Source organism: Aythya ferina, assembly GCF_964211825.1.
Source record: "Aythya ferina genome assembly, chromosome: 1".
NCBI classification, from domain to species: domain Eukaryota; kingdom Metazoa; phylum Chordata; class Aves; order Anseriformes; family Anatidae; genus Aythya; species Aythya ferina.
Genome location: NC_140296.1, coordinates 66,173,664 through 66,196,833, shown reverse-complemented (window position 1 = coordinate 66,196,833; position 23,170 = coordinate 66,173,664). Strand labels below are relative to the sequence as shown.

The following is a 23,170-nucleotide window of genomic DNA, read 5'->3' as shown; positions in this document are numbered from 1 at the left end:
AATAGACAAATACCAAAGGAAAACAGGATCATGCCAGAACAAAATCAGAAAGACTGAAAACTTTGGCATAGGTTCTCAGTTGGTGAAAATCTGCCAGGTTCTTTTGCCCTTGGTAGAGCCAGTTAACCCATTAATGATGCTACAAAAGATTTATCCCCGTATTTTCTTTATCTATGTAGAATGGCTTAGACAAATATCTTAATATGTTCTTTTTTTATTTATTTATTTATTTTTTTTTCTCACTGACTTAGCTGAGAGCTTGTTGCATGTGCTTCAGATTTCCTTCTATTCCCTCATCTATTCGCTGCATACACTTACGTAGAACCTGAGGATGATAACTGAGGGTTTTATATGTATCATAAATTTGTTGATAAGCATAGTAATATAAGAATAGAAAAAAAGCAGACATACCTAATTCAGACAGGATTCACAAAAAAAGGAGAGACCATTTTGGCCAACACCAGTGTATATGATTTATGGAGTACTGAATTTGTTTTCCTTCTGGCGTTTTCAGTGCAGGGACTGACTGTGTAAGTCTGCAAGTTAGATAGTGTAACACTTCAGCTGTGAGCAGTGAGACGTGCGACGGTGGAGGAGCAAGTTAGAAGTTCTGTAAAAGAAGGCTCCTGTGTGAATTTAACAATTTTTGGTAGCACATTTAATGAGTCATCGTACTGACTTGTAGGACTTCAGGATTCCATAGCTTCTCAGGATCAGATAGATATACACCAGTACCCCTGGGAATCCAATGGCAGAGCAGTCCTAACGTAATGTTTTGCGTATGTAGTGCCATGTGTGCACCAGGAAAGTGTCTGCTTTTTTTTTTTTTTCTTCCCATCAGTCCTGCTGCTAATGCTAGAGGAAGATGAATTTTTTTCTTGTGTTCTTGTGACCAAAATCCTATATATATATATATTTATATATATATTTTTTAATATAGTTTCCTTTGTTGCTTTCATTTTCACAAAGCTCTAAAATTATCCAGTCCCCGAAAACCTTAAGGATTATTTCTACATTTTGTTGTTTGATTAACTTAAACAAAATATCTCCATTGAACAATAATGATTAGATTCTTGATGCCAGCCTTATATTACTGCTATATGGGAATCTATGAAGAAAAGACTTTGCCAGGTGAAAACACCTGTGTCAGGACTTCATAGTCACATTCATTGGGTCAGGCCTGGGAGGAAGAAATTGAGCAGGGAGAAGGGGAGCACTAGAAATGTAACACAGTTACTTCCAGTTTTATTTTCCTTCCTTTAAGTACCCAGAAGTAAGGCAAGCAAAGAAGTACCTTGATTGCTTCCATTTAATATTACAAAAATAAAAAATAAAATGTTGTGAGACTGTAAACAGAGTGAGCAGGAAAAAAAAAGTGTGTTCTGCAGGTGTTGCATTGCCAGTAACAAAATGGAAATCTACCAGCCAAATTTTTTGTGAAAACATCTTAATCGTTTTCATACAGCTCTAAAATTAGCCCCACTGACAGAAAACTAAACTTAGTTAATGTATTTGTAGCTGTAAGGTGCTTTGATTTATTTATGAACAGTGAATATTTTATGGAGTTGAATGAGTCTTGCAAAAAGGAGATGAATATTCACTTCACTTTTAGAAATGGGTTGTTGTGTATATGCCTCTTCTATGCTCACTTTCTATGAACCTTCCAGTGACTGAAATTTGATTCTCCTGAACTGGTATCAGACACTAGTCTGAGGGCATTCAAGGATAATGAATATAAAACTCAACCTAAATGAATCACATAAGGACCTGACCACATCTGTTGCAGCTAGGATAAGGCTGCATACAAATGTACAGTCACTAGATTTGGATTTTTTTTTTTTTTTTTTCTAGCAAAATACTTGTTTGTTTGTTTGTTTTCTATTAAAAAAAAAAAAAAAAAAAAAAAAAAAAAGCCATTTAACCAACATAAAACATTTTCAGTTGCACAGGTTTACTTCTGGAAAAAAAAAATCAAGAAAAAATATTTCACTAAGGATGAAATATTCTGCTTTAACACTCTCAGAATGTAAAACTTCAATTTTTTAAAATCTTTAAAATTACTTTCCATGTAGAAATACATTTTTCTACCCTACAACTTTTTACATATAGCATTGTCATTCATTGTGATAAAAATATTAGCCTTATGTGTGAAGGTCCTATGTACTCTTCTAACAAATACCTCCTAGACAAATTTTCATGACAGAACATCACTCATAGCAGTGCTTTTTGCTATTAGGTCAAATATTAAAAGGTGTTTTGTATCAATACAGCAGAGGAAAACTATACTAAAAGTACTTATAGAAAAGAACAATGTGAAAAATTACTGTGGATGCTGTTTCAATAATCTGTCCAAGCAGAGGGTTACCAGTTAACGAAACTTTCTGGTAAAAACACAGTTTCTTTAGCAATGTGCTAATAGGCAATGAAAGATTTTTTTCTCCCAAGTTTCTTCATACTTTTTTTCTCCCAGGTATACATGAACATTTGTATGCCATGTAAAAAGATTACTTGTAAGGCAAGGAAAACAAATTTGTGCATTTGCATATGCCATGCTAAAAGCAACACCATATATCAGCCATCCTGTTCAACAGTTTGCCAGAAAACCTACCTTTGCTGCTAATCTGCTCTAATACACTTAAGTGCAATCTGAAGTGGAGGAAGGATGCTTCTCCACCTCTGGAATACACTGGCCCTTTTGTGAGATGCTAAGTAATCTATTTATTAGATTAATAATTTGTCTCAGTGCCTTAATTTCAAAGAAATCTTCTACACCTTAATTTTGTGTGATGTCCTTAAAAGGATACAACAGTAGAAAGGGAGCATGCTAGACTTCCGCAGCATGTTGAGTCCCTGTTTATGACAAAAATAGAAAAGGTGCACCATGTGTTGACCTTGGCCACCAGCCTGTTAGTAAGTACAATCTGGGCAGATACATTTTACTAGATATGATCATCAAAAAGTGGATTATGTAACTGAACTCTGTTCCAATGCTGAAGCATTCAAAATCTATTTGGAAAAGTGTCAGCAATATAGTGCTTGTATCCATAAGAAGCCCCTGGCAGCAGCGTCTGCACAGGTTATTATGCTATCACCTGAAACCAATTGCCTGAAACAAGCTGAAATAAGTTCTTCCTTAAAACACCCTACTCTGAATTCTCATTACGTTTTTGGACTAGCATAGCAGCTGGTTTCAGACTTCCTTAAACAAACAGAAAGATGATGGATTGCTGGGCAGAGAGCTCCATGAGTTGGTGTTTTTTGTTTGTTTATTTTGATATTATTGTCAATGATGTTTTCTGCCCTTTAGGTATGGAGGCTTTTTGGTTTCTTTAGAAATGACTGATAAATTCCTGTGCATTGGTCTATTTATTTAATTTCTGTAATGTGCCCATTTATAGGACAAAAGATTAAGTTTTAATGTAATGATGCACAGCTATGGTCAAGGTTCTCCATTAATTAGGAATAGAAGAGAAACTAATGACATGTTCACAACATGCAGCGAAACATGTTTAATTAACATGGAGAGGCCTCCAAAAATAGTATCTAACTGAGCTAGCTCCAAAAGCAGTAATATTGCATTTACTTGGCAAACCACTTAAGCTAATTAGCCTTGCAATGAGAGTGGGCTTAGTAGCTCAGTTATATTGTCCTTCCTCTGCAGGCATATTGCTTCTGGGCCTAAGTGAGGGATCTGGCTCTGTTTTTCACCATGTGAACCTGCTACCATACATGTACTCCTGCTTGCTGCTTGCCTCCCAGACTTTGCCACATGTTTCTCTATATTTACAGCAGACTTGTGTGATCTCGTCACTGTATACTGTTGTCTCATGTGCTGACCATACTGATATTGTTGAGTTCAACATATGTTTAAATGTTCAGGGTATTATTATATATATATCATATATATATTATATATAATAATGACATAATATATTGATATATATATAGCTGCATTTTGTATCACTGAAAAGGAAAATTAACTAAAAGATAAATTAGAAAGATATCCGTAAAGAACAATAACTGAAAGTGTAACATTATGCACAGTCTGTTTACAATAAAGACTGAATACTCTGTAGAAATAGAAAGAAAAGAATACCAGTAGGAATTACAGAATCACAGAATGGCTGAGGTTAGAAGGGGTCTCTGAAGATCATCTAGTCCAACACCTCTGCTGAGCAGGATCACCTAAAGCACATTGCACAGGACAGCATCCAGGCAGGTTTTGAATATCTCCAAAGAAGACTCCACAACATCTCTGGGTAACCTGTGCCAGTGCTCTGTCACCCTCACAGTAAAGAAGTGCCCACTCGTATTCAGCTGGAACCTCCTGTGCTTCAGTTTGTTCAAATGGTAACAGACATTTGTGGCAATATGGAATTTGTGGAGTTGTTGCACTTGCTTGGCAAGCAGAAGAGTATCCCAAATAGGGCATCACAGGACAATAGGATCAAAATTCATAGTTGGAACATAATAGTAAGTGCCCAGATAATTGTAATGGCTAGCTTCTGCTGTTCTTAAAGTACAGAAGTTTCTACAAAGAGACCATAATTATATTTCTAAAGCTATGACAACCTACATGTGGGAATGTAGGAGGCCTTAACCCCATAGCTCATCAACATGTTAGTTTCTGATGTATGCTGAGACATTTAAAAGTATCGTATTTAATCATCATAATCATAGAATGGTTCGGGTTGGAAGGGACCTTAAACATCATCTTGTTCCAACACCCATGACATGGACAGGGATGTCACCTACTAAGTTACCAAAAGTCCCATCCAACCTGGCCTTGAACACTTCCAGGGATGGGACATTCACAGCTTCTCTGGGCAACCTGGTCTTGTGCTTCACCACCCTCATAGGGAAGAATTTCCTCCTAACATCTAATCTAAATCTACTCTCTTTTAGTTTAAAGCCATTCCCCCTTCTCCTGTCATTTTCTGAGCAAAAAGTTGTTCTTCATTTTTTTAAGCCCCCTTTAAGTATTGAAAAGCTGCAATGAGGTCTCCCCGAGTTTTCTCTTCTTCAGGCTGGACATCCTCAACTCTCTTAGACTTTCTACATAGGAGAGATGTTCCAGCCCTCTGATCAACTTTGTAGCCCTCATCTGGATGCACTCTAGCAGATCAATATCCTTCTTGTGCTGGGGGCTTACGTATGCTATTGAACATGCTTCATGTGTAGATTAGGTATCTTGGTTTTCCATAAAAATTCTTGAGCAATAATTACAAAAGAACATTTGTGCGTATATAACACTAATACATTAATAATAAATAATAGCGCAGTAATAATACAACTAGTGTTTTTTTGTTTGTTTGTTTGTTTTGTGAACATCCTGCCTGCTTTGTCTGTAAGCAAGCAACCAAAATTTTTCATTTATAGGAAAGGAGAAAAAAAAAATGGAAAAAATAAAGTACTACACTTTAAGAGTGATACCAAATTTGAATAAGAAGTATATTTAGCTAGTGGGTTAAGGTGTCCTTGTTTACTACCTAATATCTTTGCAAAACAAAGGCATCTGTGAATTAAGATTTTATATAATTCCACATTTTGTCAGAAAGACACAGAGATGTTATTACCAACATAATATATTAAATAATAGAAATTGTATGGAAAGAGAGCTGAGTCCCCCAAAGCTTTTTCAGTTGTTCTTTTTCTTTTCAAAAATAAAATAAAATAAAATAAAATAAAATAAAATAAAATAAAATAAAATAAAATAAAATAAAATAAAATAAAATAAAATAAAAATGAAGTAGAGAAAAATAAAAATGCATTCTTGTGTTATTGTGTTTTAAAAAGGAGAAAATTTGTTTTTATGCAGATGCAGTTTGCCAGATTTCATCCTTGAGTAGATTCTTAAAGGCTAGTTGTTTGTTTGTCAAAGAAATGATGGCAGAAACTAAACCACTACAACTCAGGTAGACAACACTATAATAAAGTGAGTAACATTCCTCTAAAATATAAGGAGAACTGATTGTTGTATTTATTACCTTGAGACTAAATCCAGAAATGAAAGTAATTTTTTTTTTTCTTAGTAGTGTTTTGTTAAAAAAAAAAAAAAAATGTGTAGGCTGTTCATTTATAGTGACTTCATCTCAAAATCCTTTGGGAATGAGAGCTGTGAATCAGCTGGCCTGTTATTTGATGCCAATATTCAGAAAATTACAAACTGAAAGCCACAGCCCTGTCTCAAGTGTCCAGATCCTCAACTCAAGGGGTAGAGAATAAAACTTTTTAGAAAGTGTTTCCCAACAGAATGACAGCTGTCACCACTAGTTTATGAAGATCTCACAGTCTCTCTGGCACTCATGAATGACTAACTGGTTGAGACTTCTGATTTATAGACAGAGAAATAAAATTAATATAAGAATTTTGAAAACCCTTCCTCTACCAGAAAGATAACCTGAATAAGAAGACAGATCGTTTGGTTATATGAATGACAATTTTGAAGGTATTTTTGGCATATCTGTCCCAACTGTGAGCTAAATTTTAGTTTGAATAAGGACATAATCATAAGTTAATTATAATCAACATACTTCTCTTTTGTAAGTAATGTCACCTGCATACATAATCTGCAATATAGTCCAAAAAGTTTTCCTTCAACAAGTGAAATAACATATAGGTGTAATGTAACTCACGACTCTTAAAGCACAAAGAAACACCAGATTTTTACCAAGGTGGGCACAGGCTAACAGCACTTTACCCAGGTTCTAGCTCAAATTTTCCAGTGCATGTTGACATTTATGTTACCTCAGATGGGCTACTACTTGTATCCAATGAGCTAGTTTATGGCTAGATTGCTGGATTGGGGTAACTGCTGGAGGATAGGGAAACACAGATACACTGTTGGCATGTGGGATTTTCCTGATAAAGTTTGGTGGCAATTGTAGCAGAAATGACAGCTCACAGATATCGCTGCGAGAAACAAAATTGTATAAAGTAACTTAAGCTCCTGCTCATAGGAGATTCAAGGGTGGTACTATTAAGTTGCAAGTTAGTGGTGAAAGGACACCAGTGTTTGCTCTTGTTTTCCTCTTCCAACACAAGACTAAAAATCAGAAATAGCTGATGGTAGTAATACTTAAGTCAAGCTTAAAAATCACAAAATGCAGTGTAAGAATGGGGACCACAGTCTACAGCCCCTGTGTGTTTTAGCCAAGTGAAAGATGAATAACTTGGCTTTTCAACTGACTATCCCTAAAACACACTCTCAGGATGTATTTTTGCCTGAAAACAGCAAAAAGAAACAAAGGAACTTAAGAATGTTGAAACTGACTACATCTTAAAGAGAGAGTTCATTGTTCATTTTGCAACTATGTGTTTCAGTACTAAAAAGAAAGAAACTAGGATAAAATTACATTGTTATTTTTCAGGGGTTATAACGAAGTTTCTAAACTATCAAAGAATGAACTGAATTGTATCTGAAAAAGAGGTAGTGAATCTACTGTATAAAACAAGTAAACACATACCTATTTGATAAACTTTACTTTTAGCTGTCAAGATCAGATTTTTCTTTAACAATTTACTTAGAAATCCAAATAGTCAGAAGTTTTTAAAGGCTCACCAGATAGTTTACCTGGGTGATTTCTGAATCATCATATATCATGAGAAAAGGTAGCATTTTTCCCTGGCTTTCATTATTTATTTATTTTTTCCAGTTAAGTTTAAGCATTGCATAGAGTGGTAGACTTTTCAGTGTCTGTTCTTTTCATCTATGCTTCAAACTCCTTTAAAATTAACAAAATTGCACTATGAGCTTTAAGTATACAGCAAAGGATATGAAAGGATATGAAAGGTTATTTTTTTTGTCACTAATCACTGCTCTTTTAACAGTACTTTTTTTTTTTTTTTTTACTTTTTTTTTTTTCTTCTTTAATCTGGTATTAATTCCATCCCTAACCTTGCTCCTGAGATCACTTATTGTGAGTGTAAAACAAGAATCCCTCTTCGTCCTCTGCACTGTGATCTTTGAATTAAACCATTTGAATGGGCTGTGTGCTAGGTATGGTTCCACAGGGTTTATTAAAGGAAATTGTCTTAACAAATATGTCTGTTTCATTTGATTCTGAGGAATAATTGGTTAATGAGGGAATGATTATTTTGTTCAGACACGATTACTGAAGAAATGTTTAGTCCATATGTTGCTGAATAATAGGAAATTCTCCAGTGAAAGGGGACAATGATTAGAAGAAATAAGATAGCTGGAGAATATATTCCCCAAAGTGTTACACTAGTTTTTGTTAACAAGCCAACTCTAAGGATAGTGTTTCCCTCAATAGGCATGGAAGTTCAAAATATCTAATCGGTTTAAAATGTTTGTTGAAAAAACACTAGGTAATTTTCTTTTTTTTCTTAGATCAAAGAAACACAACTCTCTCTGATAAATGATGTGACTATCACAGCTGCTTCTCTCCTTTAACGCAATGTTAATTGGTTATTGTTGCCTTAATGGACATATACTAATACAACTATATGTTAAGAATTATCCCATCCCCCTCTGCTGCTTATTACTTGCATCTTGCCATAGGAATTTATTGGTTTGGCACTGTGAAATATATAGTGTGCCTGCATGCATGCGTGCATGCACACACATACAGACGTTCTAACTGGAGTGCATTGCAATGCTTATTGTTAATTAAGAATGTTTAAGTGTTTTCATTATCCAAGGTCATTTTCAGTTGCTTATACGTTTCTCTAAGTCTTACTTTAAAGCTCAGACTTGGTGTGCTTGCTTGCAAATATGAAGCTCTTTTTCTCCCCCCAGTAAAAATAGCTGCACACTCCAAGAAGTAATAAAATATATCTAAGAAAATATACAAATACACACACATACAAATGTATAGTTGTATATATATATGATATGTATATATTTATATATTTTACTGAAGACTTTAAAACTGACAAGTACTAAAGATCCGTTTCAGGAAATCTGATGAAGCCTGTGAACATTCCTGCAGAATTGTATTGCAGGGATGAGAAGCAAGCAATGGCAAAAGGTGAGATCTGCAACACTGTTTAGGAAGCTAGAGATACAGATCTCCAAATTTTCAGAAATTTCAGGCTGGAATGTCTGATTTTCATTGCTTTAAGCTTGCGTTGAAATGCTCAAAGCTATTGAAGATGTCTCTGACAATTAACTTTAAACATTTGCCAGATACCCTAAAATGCACCTTGGACCAAATTGATTTGCCCAAGGTTATACCACAAATATGTGGCTTCTTTTCCAAAGTTGGATAAATAACTATTTCATAAGAAAAATACTATGCATTTGAAATATTTTTTTCCTCTTTTCTTTAAGTCCAGTTAACTCTTTTATCAGATCTGCTTATCAACAATGAATATCTAGAATTACACTTCATCACTTCTGCCAGAAAATTTCTTGTTTCATTTCCTGTGAGGAAAGTAGCCACTATTTGGCAGTTAAATCCCTAGGTAGTTAGCTTTTGTATAGTCAAGAATAAGTGTCATAAATTAAACATCTGTCCAACACTGCTATTATATAATAACATTAATTGGCAGATGACTTTAGATGACAAAGCAAAGCGTATCAGTTCTGATTTGTTCTTTTCCACTGAGCTGAGCTTGTGGTCATTGAAAAGTACTTACCTAGAAGACTGTCTCAGCATGAGCAATAATTCACTGAGTTCAGTAATATGAGATTTTCCATGCAGAAATGTATGAATTATAAAGGCCAACTGCCCGCTGAAAAAAATGTTAATGCATTGTCCAAAAACATACTTGTGTGGAGAAAGTTACCCTCTCCATTGGCAGGACTGGTATTTCAATCTACAAATAGTTTGCACAGAAGTGCTGTGCCAATTCAATTACTGTCTGATTAATGAAGTGTAGCAGGTTTATTTCAGGGGTCTAGCTAGCTATTAATTAGCATATTGGGGCCTATACTCTACTGTTTTGCCCTGATATGCTTTGAAAAATCCCAATGCAATTAAATAAACTCTAATATGCTTTAAATAGTTACTTGAGAAAACACATTCAGATTTTTTTGTTAACTCTTATGGGATTTTTAAACATATTCAAATTTATTTTAAAGCATCTGAAGTTCTTTTTAAACACTAGTCGTATGTTGGTTTGTGCTGTTCAGCAAAATAGCACTCTCACTGTAACAGAAGACATCCTCTTCTCATCTGACATGAGAAGCTGGTGATGTTTGCTTGGGATCCCTTTTAGCAATTAATGAGAATGCTGATACCCCAAAAAATAGATTGAAGTGGTTTGCTTTTTTAGCTGTCTAACTAGCCTTTGCTGGATTTCTTCACATCTACAGTCACTGTGTTTTTGTTTTCATTTACTATTTTGTTGTTGTTGTTGTTGTTTTTGTTTTCAAAGACAATAGTGGTAAAACAGCATGGAAAACTGGAAAGCTTGTTAGAATAGTGTTTGAGGCCAGGCAATGAAGACCGGGAAACATCACATTGCATAAACTAGAAGTAGCTGAACTCCTTCTGCCCTGGACTGTATCATACTGTGCTAGCAAATGCACTATATGTTCCTAGGGTCAGAGAGACTGTGTGAGAAGGCACATTTCAACACAAACAGTTCACAAGTGGGCTGTAGAGATGTTTTATTCAGAGCATTAACTATTTAGTATTTTTGCATTCTGGGAGAGAAAGGAGTGTGAGACAAGTTAATAGAACAATGGAATTATTGGTTAGAATAGTGATGTACCTTGTTTAAAGATTTTAGTAGCCCATCAATTTTAAAATCTTTCAAGGGTATCCCATGAGTCAGAAGAGAATTGCTCAGTCCTGTATACCATGTACTGCACAGTCCAGAGATACACTTTGTACTCTTGCTTTTACTACTCTTCCTACTCCCTTCTCTTTTGCCTCTTCCCCTTACTATAACATACTTTGTCCCAGCAAAAATTGCTAAGAACTCTTCTACAAGAGCAGGTTTGCATGAGGACCCTCTGTATTATATCTGTCATTATCCCTACCATAGTTTCTAAAATATATTGTAAATTATCATTTGGTATGGATCCATATTTGTGTATGCTAACATAATGTTTTGTTTGGAACAGGTAGCTGGCAGTTATTTCCTTCAGGTTCTAGTTCAGTTAGAAGTTTGCATCAAGCTGCATATATGTTGTCCCCCTCGTGTTTGCTGCTACAGTGGTTTGATTAACCACAATCAAGAAAACTTTTAGAAAGAGTCTACTAAAAGGAAGGTGCCATTGCAGGCCCAGTGTACAGATCAGTGCATCTGAAAGGAAATCAAAGGGCAAGGTGAAACAAAGCCACCTCCCAGCTCCTCAGCCTGTCCCTGACAAAGCAGCATACTGAAACCCACGCCACAGAGCAGCACCGCAAACCTTTCCAAGGGGCTTGTGCCACAGCAAGCACCTTATACATGTAATGCTACTCTTTACATGTTCTTTTTCTTGATATCCCTTTTTTATGTTTTGTATGTTTTTACTTGCACATTGTGGGTATACATACAATCTTAACATTCACCTCACAAACTTTGTGTATGTTCTCATAACCAAAGGAAGCATTGATTCATCAACCAATTCAAGTGCATGCTGAACGTCAGGCACATGTAGAGTGCTTTTGAATCGATAGAGTGATTCCTGTGCTTCAATCCATGCACATGTTTCATTACCTGGCTGAACCATGGCTGAAAGCCATTTACTTAACATTAAACCTGTTTTATTTTATAAATAACATTATGAAATTCCTGCCTCTGTTATTTTCATACAAAATATAGTATATATATTTTGCATAACGGAAGCCAGCTACAATGTTATAATGATGCTTTAAATGGTTGTAAAGAGCTAAATAACCTGGATTTAGTGATGGTTTCTAAGGGCGATTATTAAACGAATGATTGATTGATGGATTGGTCTAACAGGGTAGCAGTGAGATGGTATGATAACCATGTTCCATTACAAATAGTGCTCTCACTCGCCTTTAGCTCTGTCTTTACCACATTCAAACACACACCCTTTTTATGAGATGGACTTTGAACTATCTTTCCGTAGTTATTTGGAAAGGCGCAATGAATGCATTGTGTGACTATTCATTGCAGAAAAGTTAGCACATAATAACTTACAATTTTATGGAACTGTCAGGATTAGCTATGTATCATCTATTTTTAATACAAATCATTGTGGTATGTGAGCAATAATAAATGTATTCAAATAAATCAAAAAGAAAAACAAATGAATGCTGAGTTGTTGTCAATCACTTGCAGATGAGCCTACCCTGGTGAGAAGGTATAATGGAGATATTTCTGAGGATGATTTATGGAGTCAACCAACATTATCTAGAAGAACTGATACCTTTCCAGAATATGGCTACACAGGTAGGTAAAGTTTATTGAGAACACCAAAGTGGCAGATCTGAGAATAAAATTTTGTTGATTTTTTTTTTAATCTGATTTGTTCTTGTTATTTTGAGCTAAAGGGCAGAATGTAAGAAAAAACTTGCATGAAAAAAAAAAAAATCAAAATCAAAATCAAAAGCAGAATAAGAAAGGAGTATAGCCATGTCTAATGTGTAACTTATAAGCACTGGAGAGCTTTGCACCTCCTATACATTAATGTATTGATTTACTGAGATGAAGGAAAATGTCTTTTTTTTTTTTTTCAGAAAAGAAAAAGAAAGTTTAAGCAGCTTCATAGGAAAGAATATTAAATGTAGGCTTTGCATTAGATTTATTGCATTTTCTTTATGAACTGCTTTTTTTCTTTTTCTAGTAGACAGTTACTGTCTTATGGTGTATCATAATCAGCTGTCTTAAGATAATGAAATATAATTGTTCTAACCATTGTGATATAAGACACATCAAATATTATATGCAATGATATCTAGTCCTGCAAGGTTAAATGTTTGTTTTTTTGTTGGTGATGGTGTTTTAGTTTGGTTCGTTTGTTTTTTGGTTGTAGTTGCCTCTTTTTTTTTTTTTTTTTTTCCTTGAATGTGCAGAAAGGTTTCTAGGACTAACAGCAAAGAAAGTACTTTTATTTCCAGTGAATCAGTCTGCATGACACCTCTTCTATGTGTTCTGATCTCAAAGCTAAGTAGGATCAGACTGGGTCAGTTCTTGGATCAGAGCTCTGGGGAAAACTCAAGTGCTATATACAGGAAACAACCTTAATGATCTAATTTTATTGAACATTATTTCAGTGAACTTGGGTGCCAGAATTGTGTCATGGGGCCACTCTGCTTTTAGAGGGGCTATCTAACAATGACATGTAAAGATTTTATGATCACTTAGGAAAAAGTGCCAAGGATATAGATATATGTATGTATTTATGTATATTTTAAGTTAAGTGAGGCTAATCCAAAATTCCACCTCCAGGAGTTTAAAGTTGCCTTTTAGTTTCAGCTGGAAAAGCATTCTTCATTCCAAAACTGCTACTTAATCATGAGGACCACTCTTAAAAGAATGCTATACTGCATCTCAGAAAAGACTGCATTTCAGTGGTGCTGTTTTCACTCATTTGCAGAGTTTGCTAAAGGCCATGATCCTGCAAACAGATGTGGTTAAGAGAACATATTGGGTCACTACACAAAACTGTACTGAAGTTCATAACAATCTGCACTAGCCTTATCTTTCACACATGTAGATCAGACTTCAGTACTGGAACCTCCATTTTTAAAGCATTTGGAGATAAAAATCGCTATTTCAATGAATCTGCAATGTGCCCAGTGAGTACTGATGGTCAGCACAGGAGTGCGTGAAAATATTGTGCCAATTCTCTTCTGAAATTGTACACTTCTGGTACATCTCTTCTGTGGAAGTAACCATCATCATTTGCACACACACACAAAAAAAAAAAAAAAAAAAAAAAACCACCTTTCAATGGCAAACATCAAGTGAAGGGAGAAGTCTGGGAAATAACCTATGCCCTGAGAAGCTGCCTACAATTTTTATTGCAACAGCTTAACATTCTTGGACAGGTGCAAGAAAAAATAAAAAAAAATGAAAAAATATTGAGCAGAGATGTTCCACCTCTTGGGCCGAATAAATTTTCTACCTTACCATGGCATACCATCCCATATACATAGTGACACAACCCATTTTATGAGAGAAAAAATGAAAATAAAGTAAAAATTAGTGTTAATAATGAAGGCGTTTTTACAGTTTCGCTTTCATTGACTAGAGCAGCAGAGTGCAACTAGAGACATTGAAAGAAAAACTCTTCACTTGTCCTTTGCTTAATTAAAATACATTAGATACATAGATTTATTTGAGGGTTTGATTTCAAATGAAGATGAATGCAATGTTTTATGGAAGGCGATGAAACATTATTTACTCAAATGAGCAATTCTGTTCCATCAATACTTGGGCTCATCTAGAAGAACATGCCCTGGTATTACTGAGTTATAACTAGTATTTTACCGATCCTGCCTATGATCTATCTATTCTAGCACTAATTCCACAAAACAGAACAAATAACAAAAAAAGAGTATCTGTTTATGAAGGGATATGGCACGGCAGCCTGGAGTTACCAAGGTCTGCATTGTGCTCTTTATTTCTGAATAGCAGTAAAGTGCTTTCTTGCCTTCTTCCAGACAATGTGGATTTTGGGGTCATCTGCATTCAGAAAATCTCAGTCTTTAGTTCAAGCACTTCATGTGGGGCAGCTTTAGATATTGTTACCGATGACTGTCCATCCTGGTGCAATGCTAGAAAAATAAACCAATTTTTCCTGAGGTTAAATTGACAGGAGCAAGAGTTGAATATCTGCCAGCCATCTTGCATTTTTTACTCCAGAGGGCCCTAAAATGGTGAAAAAATGGGCCCCAGCTTTTTTCAGACAGTGAAGGATGACGAGGTTTGTCACATAGTTATATCCTTCTGCACATTTGAAAGATTCTTTTTTTTTTTTTTTTTTTTTTGGAAAGAAGCTTTCCATGACTTAGATATTCATTGCCCAAGTTACAATTTATCCCGTAGGACACACATATTATTTTATTTGCTCCACGGTCTGTATTGAAGTGCAGTTATTGCAACCCAGACAGGCTGCTTGCAGGAGTTCTATCAAAGGGTGACATATTTTGGCACATAGTATTCCTGTGAGGCACACAATTCCTACTTAATCCTTAACAGGTTTTTCTGCACTCCCTTGAGTAAATTTCAATTTTGCTCTTTAGGATGATGATCAACTTTTCATCCAACATCCCATACTGCTTCCTTTGAACTAATTAAGCTCTGGTGGCAGAAATGCTTATATAAAAGTTAACAAATCATTTGATTTCAATGACCATGGCAGTTTGTATAGATATATTAGAGGACAAATCCCATCACTTTGCCACAGTGGCAGGGACTATAAATAATATGTATGGAGGACAGAATGGGAGAAATGGGCCCACTCACAGGAAATACTGGAAAACAGTTTCTTTGCAGATTGTCCTATATCTCTCCTCCTGCCAGAGTTTTTATTAAGTCCTTCTAAAATCAGCTCCAATTGTTACCTATAGTGACATTGTTATCCCATAAGATCTGTTAGTATACTGCGTTCTCTGCTTCTGTGTCTTCAGCCAGTTCCTTTAGAAAAATCTGAGTCTGATTCAGTTCTGAAGCAGTTCTGTCATTTTCCACAAAGATGCGTAATAGAATTGTTGTTAATCATGAATATTTACAGATGACTGACAAATGGCTTAAGGAAACGACATTATCTTATAACCTGCTAGAAAGAGAACAAGAACACAAATGCACTTTAGTGGCTAGGAGGGCTCAGCATTTCACTCCCATAGCACAAAGGGCCAAGTGGAAATTTTTTCTTGGCATTGATTAAGTTAGCAACTACCATGAGCTCTGGATCAGTCCACAGGTCCTTTTGATACTGCAAAGAGAAAAGGATTATTGCCTTTCCATGTTCTTTTTTTTTATTATTATTATTATTTATTTTTTTTAAGAAAGCAATAATTTATAGCTTGACAATCTTTGCCAAGATTCAGCCTAGAGAGAAATTTTTATAGCTGAGATATAAACCCCTGAAGTAAAAATGCAGACACAACTTTAAGTACAGTGTTGCAAATGCAGTGTTGTAATTTTATATGTTAATCTATCAATACACAGTATGTGCAAACATATGTTTATAGACAGAGAGACAAGCATGTATAAATGAGAGGATAAAAATCCCTATTTCTCATTTGGTGCTATGCAATTTCTATCAATTTAGAAATGTGTTATGATTTTATTTTAAGCTGACATACTGTAAATTGTGCTTATTTGAGATACTTACTTAACTCTTAGGGTTTATAAAACAGAAAAGGAAGATGTCTTTGGAAGTTCTCCAGTGACCTAAAATGAACTAATAAATAACAGAAAAGTGTTGTCCCTTTTCTGGAAACTTTGGACTACTTGCCATCTTTAAAACAACATCTTAGCATGCAGATAGTCTTTCAGTGATGAAGATTTACTATAAAACCTGCTAAACACAGCAGAGGATGCTTCTTTAGGGGCAAGCTGTATATTATACTCATGTTACAAGAAAAATTACCAGATCTCTAGGTGAGGTATTTTAGAAATTTGGCAGATGGCTTTACTTTGTATTTGTGGCACAGAATCCTGTTCTAATTTTGTGTTTGATTGGAATATTCAACAGCTTCTGGTGCTACTAGGACTTGCTATCTGAAAGACAGAGTTTGCAAACTATAAATATGAACTTTGAAAATATACATCCTAGAGTTAGACCAGTAGATTGTGTTTGTAACGCTCACTTATTGGCTGACTGATTCATTTTGGCCCCAGACCAAAACAATGGGAAGAGCAGTGCCTCCTGCCAACTGGGAAGGCAGAGGGATATGGGAGTGGTGGTTAATATTGGGCCAGGCGTTTGGTTTTAGGTTCTGCCAACAACCAGGCTTCCCTGCAGACTTTCTCTCCAACCTCACTTTCATGCCCCTTGGCTATATCTCCTCAGCTGGCCTCTTTATTTAATTTCCCCAGCTGCTGTTTTTTTTTTTTTTTTGTTTGGTTGTTTTTTTTTTTTTTTTTTTTTTTTTTTCCCACTGGGGGACAATTCAACCGCAAGACAAGAGAGGAAGGTTATAGCTGTGTAGGTGTTTGTAGTCTCAAGCTTATTCCCAGCCACCCCTGTCCTCACCATGACACCAAGGAGCTCAGTTTCTGGGGCAGCCATCTCTTCAGCTGCCCCCACTGCGTGAGTTCAGCTAAGAGGGATCTAAGCTAGTATGGAAGTGCAGGCAGGAGGTCACTCCAGCATTGCCTGGAGCAGACAGGAAGTTCCTAGTCAGTGCCGGCCAAGGTGAGGTCTGGGAAGCTTCTCATTGTCCTCTTTCAGGTGTTAGCTAGCAGCTTCTAACTGGGACTAACTACACAAGGACATTTGCCTGGAGGTGGGAACCATTTTGCACACCCATAGCATGTGAGGGTACATCCCTGCTAACCACTGAGAGCTCAGAGCATTCTGTGATGTTATTGTCTTACATGGACAAGACTTCAGTCTTAATGTGTGCTGTAATGATGGACTTGTGGACGCAAGCATGCTTGCACATGCTCAATAGTGTATAAGACATCATGGCCTGTTTGTTTACCACCAACCCATCAAACTGAAGTCTCTGGGCAGTCATATAACGGAGGAATACCCTACCATCCTCACAACTGGATGTGTCAGGAGCCAGAAGGCTAACTTAATACTTCTGAACAGAAAGTAATTATTTACCCCCACTGACAATTTTAACTCCAGGAGAAATTTGATTTTGAAACATAGCTGTATAAGGGGACTTAGTCCCTGTTGGTAAACCTGTTTTTCAAAGCTTTCTTCAAACTCTTTCCAGTCATTACACTTACTGTGTCTCCCAAAATTTTCTCTGAAAGAATGCATATTCCAGGTGTAAAGGACAGGAATTTAGAGGACAAATAAAATAATAATAATAATAATAATAATAATAATAATAATAATAAACACCATAAAGTATACTTGACACCATACTATCGGATTTCTATCGTGCATTTGTAGGTGACACTGTAGAGAATTTTCTGCTTTCTGTGTCATGTGAAGAGTCTCTTAACTGCTTGGGATAGGCCAGAGTATTCTGAGTGGTATCACATTTGAATTCAGGTTTTGCAAGTCAGAGGTGGAGGAGAGTAGATAGCAGCCATTCAGCTGGCTTTGTCAGAGTGGCTCTTCTTTAGAAAGGATGATTTAGTACTTTTGTCATCCATTGTAATTATACTGTGCACAGTCTGTCCAGTCCCTCTGTAAAAAACTGCTTTTCCTAGAAATACTATTGAGAAGCTCTGCTGTGGGCCAATTGCACTTTTTGGCAAGGGATCATCATATTTGGAATACTGGCAAAGACTGTCCTTCTGTATTGCAAATTCTGGCAATAACCAACCTTTTCTCCTTAAACCATCAGTTTATGTTGGCTCCATTTGTTTTAAATCCCTTGTTCTCAACAGGCCGTGTAATCAGAATGACAGGCTGCTCACAGCTTCCCTGGTGCTCAGCTGCATGCAGGTCATGCCAGAGACTCCTTTTTGGAAGGATGGATATGCTACCTATGAGCAGAGCATCTGAATCCTCTGAGAGGTGAAGAAAACACAGCAGTTTAATATTTAACACCAATAAGTGCTGAAGGAGTGGACATCTTCATATTCTTTGCACTGTTGTTTTTAAATTGAAGTCTCCCTGCTTTCTTTCAGAAGCTCAGCCAAATCTCCTCCACCATTATCAACATTGTATCATCAACAAATCTTTAAAGCTAAGGTCAGGTATTCACTGAGCAGTAACTTCTCTGTTAAAGAAAAATGAAACACTTGTTAGCACCTGTCTTTTTGGCAAACAATGCGATTGCTTTGGCTGATGCACCAAGCAGACACGTTATTATTTTATTAACTTTACAGTTCAAGAATTTGTGAAAAGGCACCCACAAATACCAAACCTAGGATTTTTGAAGAGATGTATTTTTTAAGAAAGCTAATTTACCTATTTGCACTACTAGCTTGAAAGTTTGGAATTCATCTCATGTGTCACTTGTCTTGATGATATAAATGAATTATCATAAACAAAAGTGCCATACATCATCATTAGCACGCAGGGGAAAATTAGCTATTGGGTATTTATGATCAATTTGAGGGGAAGATATATAACTACTATCCATTATTATAATAAAACACTTAATAAAAATAAAATAAATTAAAAAAAAAAGACAGGAAAAATTAAATGTAATCTTAAAAAAATATATATTCTTCTTCCAACTATTTTGCTATTTAATATTCTTGATGTTTAAGGGCAGACAACTTCAATGTATTGAAGATTATAATTAAGCAGTATATTGAAGCAGTTTAAAATACGCTGCAAGCAACATGCTTTAGTGGAAACTTTCTTTTTGTTGTTTTTTTTTTTTTTTTTTGCTATTTAGACCATTTCTTTGCACAGCATTTGATATCTGTTAGGGCTTTGTTTGGTTTTACTTATTTATTTTAACACATTTTACTGACATATACTTTACTTACTTCCCATGCATTTTTACTTATATTTTGTTTAATGTTCCTAATATCCCTAAGGTGAATGGGTGACTTGAAATCCCATCACTTCCCAGCCATTTTTATTTGAATATTTTCCTGCAATGTTTAAGCCAGAAAAGCTGTTTAAAGTCCACACACATATTTTATTCAGTCTCCTTAACACTACAGAAAACTAATGAATGTTCTTATAAGGAAAAACTAAACTAATAATAATTGATTTCCGTCTTTGAAGCATTTAGATATTTTTGCTGTACATATTTCATTTTTAGACAGATGTGAGTTATCACCATGTATTTAAATGGAATTTTTGTGATATTTAAAATCCCAAATGACATGAAAATTTACTGTTTGTGCTTTATACAGTTCCACTATATTTAGTGGTTTGAACCCAGCCCAACATCCAAATGCTTCTTCATTTACAAACTACCTTGGTGCTGTACAGAGTATAAAAGGACAGAGATGCATTTTTAGACCATTCACTGTGGTCTAACACTGCTGATTGTTTAACATAGAATTTTTCAGTGGTTTTTTTTTTTTTTTTTTTTTGCTTCTTTGTTTCTTTCTTTCTTTCCTAAAACATACAAGTTGTCTACACTGTTCCAATAGAACTGTAAAAACTGATAGTCAAGTTTTGAATGCTGTATTGTTTCTTCTTAGCCCTATTCAAAGACCTGTATTTAATAATCTTTACAGTGAGGAAAACAATTTCACCAAGGTTTTATACATTTACTGTTTATCTTCCCTTAGACAGTCTTTCAAAATGCTGCAAATGTGGTTTATTTTTAAGCTGCTGATATTAGTTACGTACACTACTTTCAGGCTACATATATACTAGTAAGATATTCAAGATATCCAGTACCAAGAAGCATATCCAAACCTTGGAATTCAATAATTTATGGTATTAAATTTCTTCAATGACTACCAGTTTTGACTCAGGCCAACTAGCATTGTCCTAGGTTACTCTTAGGTACTGTAGGGGACTTTGCATGGGCCACAGGTTATTCCAAATAAACAAATTGAATACTGGAATTGGATGCTAGAATAATTTCATAATATACCTCCATGTCATTTCATGCCAGTTGGTCTCAGTGCCAGAGGACAGTCTGGGGCTATCACCATAGATACAGTGCTGATGCTTTCTAATATTCACAATTCCTCAAAGGCTTCACAAAGAAACTAGCAAAGAATAAGAACATGCAAAGTATTGTTTTCTTTTCCGTTTTCTTTCTCTGTATAATTTTTCTCCAAAATTAAATCACCTCCAACCTAAGGGTAGGATAGAATAAATCTGGGACTCTTAAAAGTTTGTTTTGTTTTGTTTTATATTATTATTTTATTTTATTTTTTATCGAAGAACAATAAACTTTAAAGATATGGTCTTGAAGAAGTAAAAATTGGAATTTTATACTATTAAAAATCAAGCATTCACATCTGTAGGCAAGTGTTATAGCTCTGGCTTTCTACTTTTGAAATGTTGTGGATGTTTTATATTTAAAGTGGTCGCATTTCTGTATACTCCTAAAGTATTTTACTTCATGGGTAAAGGTGCTGGTGAGTGTCTGAGCACTGGTATGACTTCATTCTCCTCAATTAATATGCATAGGGATAGACTGATTAAAATAGATCCTTTGGGAAAAAAATAGTACTCTAAACATTTACAAGGGAATTTTCTCTGATACCTATCAAAATGATTGAAATGTGTTGCAGTATAAGAAATTTAAAATTTTGCTTTCTTTGGACAACCTGCATCTCTGCCAGTTTATGTAACTATATTCTACCTCCCTACACTCCCATCTGCACCATTCTTTAAAAATTCTTCCCCTAAACCATTGTGTAGGATTTATGTGTTCCATTAAACAGCTGCCAAATTTCAATCCATAGGCGGCTGCACTTCAGTGGTGGATGAGAAGCTTCTTGTAAAGTTTGTAAAGCATTTTGGGCTCTTTGCAGATGGAAGAACTGACTATATCAGTGATACGCAACTTGTGCTTCTAGAGCTGCACGTGGCTTTTTTTGGAAGGCACATATCTGGTAGGAGCTGTTTTGACTTCTTCCTGTAAGGGAACAGGCAGGGTGTTTAGCTGTTCCCTTCTATCTCTCCAAGCAGCCAGGAAAATTGGCTTAAACCGTTATTTCTCTGTGCTCATACACTCAGAAGGATTCTGTACATAGCATTTGATAATATATGTTTCAGAAGCATATATGTTCAAGGAAAGATATATATGAGATATCACAAGGTAGAGATGTTTCTTCAAAATGATGATCACAATACTTTATTTGATCCTGGACTGAAGTAATTACGCTGACTGTAAAGCTTCAGGAAACTATGACATCATCAAAAGAGCATTAGGATTTCACTCAAAAGATGAAGTTAGATGAAATAAAGACTGAGATGCTTCCTCTGTTGCTACTGTTACAGACAGCCAGAACACAATGAATGTGAATGATGAATGAGCAATGCAACTAGTGCTTTTAACAGGAAAGCTATCTTCCTTACACCTCTGACCTATTCACTGAGTGGCTGGCAAGTGGCTCTAGTAAAGTCATCCTGTACTTTTTTTCCGACCAAAAAATCTATTGTGTATGCAGTATTTCTAATGGATAGAAGAGATATGTCATTCATATCAATCGGTCTTCTGTATCTCTGTTTTATTCAGCTCCTGAGTATTATTCTGAAATGCAGTCTGATATTCATCAAGTTTTCAAACACTCTGTAACTGCAACTGAAAGTGAAAAATAGCTTGGGAGTTGTTGCTTTTTTCCCCAATGACCTGGGAGGGGCTGATTGGCATAACATAACTGTGGAACTAGGACAGAATTAGGAGATGTGCTTGGGAGTGGCGAGGAACTCACAGAATCAGAGTAAAAGTGTTTTATATTAGTGTAGAGGTACACAAAAGTTAGTACAGCTGTGGCATCTTTTATGTGTTTCCTTTTAATTGGCAAAAATACCCATAGGGAGATATGGTAAAGATGTTCCTTTCCGTTATAATTCTTAGGTTCTTTCTTCCATCACTGCATAAGCAAATTTAATAGCTCGTTATCATCATCAAGACTACTACTTCAGCTAAGCATATCACAGTGCTGCTTTTTAACTGACAGAATGATTGATGTATCATACGTTTAAAATTGTACAAAATGATCTTCCAAGTAATAACTTCATTTAATCTAACTAGCATAAACTGGCCAGGATAACTCTGAAAAATATACAAATACAGAACATCAATGCATCAAAGAAACAAACAAAGAAAACTTGAAATTCTAAGGAATGAGTCTAATGCTGCTGAACTCTCAATGAAATGCAATGGTAGCCCTGAAAATTGCAGCCTATATGGCTAAGCATTTTAATGGAGCCATCTTTGCTGTTTTTATTCATTGGTATTGTAACAATGCCTAAGGAACAACTAGGAATATACACCATTGTTTCCAGGACTTAAATAGCTTGAAAAAGTCACTGCTTTGAAGAACACATAATCCAACAAGACAAGATTGAAAAAGAAAGACAGAAGAGGTATAATATACAATAAGAATGAACATCCCCATTTCTCAATTCTTCCCCTCTCGCTCTCTCTCTTTTTTCTTCCATAAAGTAGACTCATGCAGCTTTCTTTTTTCATTTGTTTTCATCTTACTCAGTCAACGAGTGGTGGGCTCAGCACATAATTTCAATAAAATGTCCTTCCAGGCAGAAAATCATCCATTAAAA

The 23,170-nt window shown here is 35.5% G+C and overlaps 1 protein-coding gene across 10 annotated transcripts in view; it reads left to right on the top strand.

The window, feature by feature from the left end:
* LOC311433935 (proprotein convertase subtilisin/kexin type 6-like) overlaps positions 1-23,170 on the top strand; it is a 412,148-nt gene that overhangs the window by 94,286 nt on the left and 294,692 nt on the right. For all 10 annotated transcript variants that reach the window (XM_084513681.1, XM_084513679.1, XM_084513677.1 and 7 more), the window contains one exon: positions 12,211-12,321. In XM_084513681.1, the coding sequence (XP_084369807.1) occupies positions 12,238-12,321 (84 nt within the window). In that variant the 5' untranslated portion in view covers positions 12,211-12,237. The remainder of the gene's footprint in view (positions 1-12,210; positions 12,322-23,170) is intronic.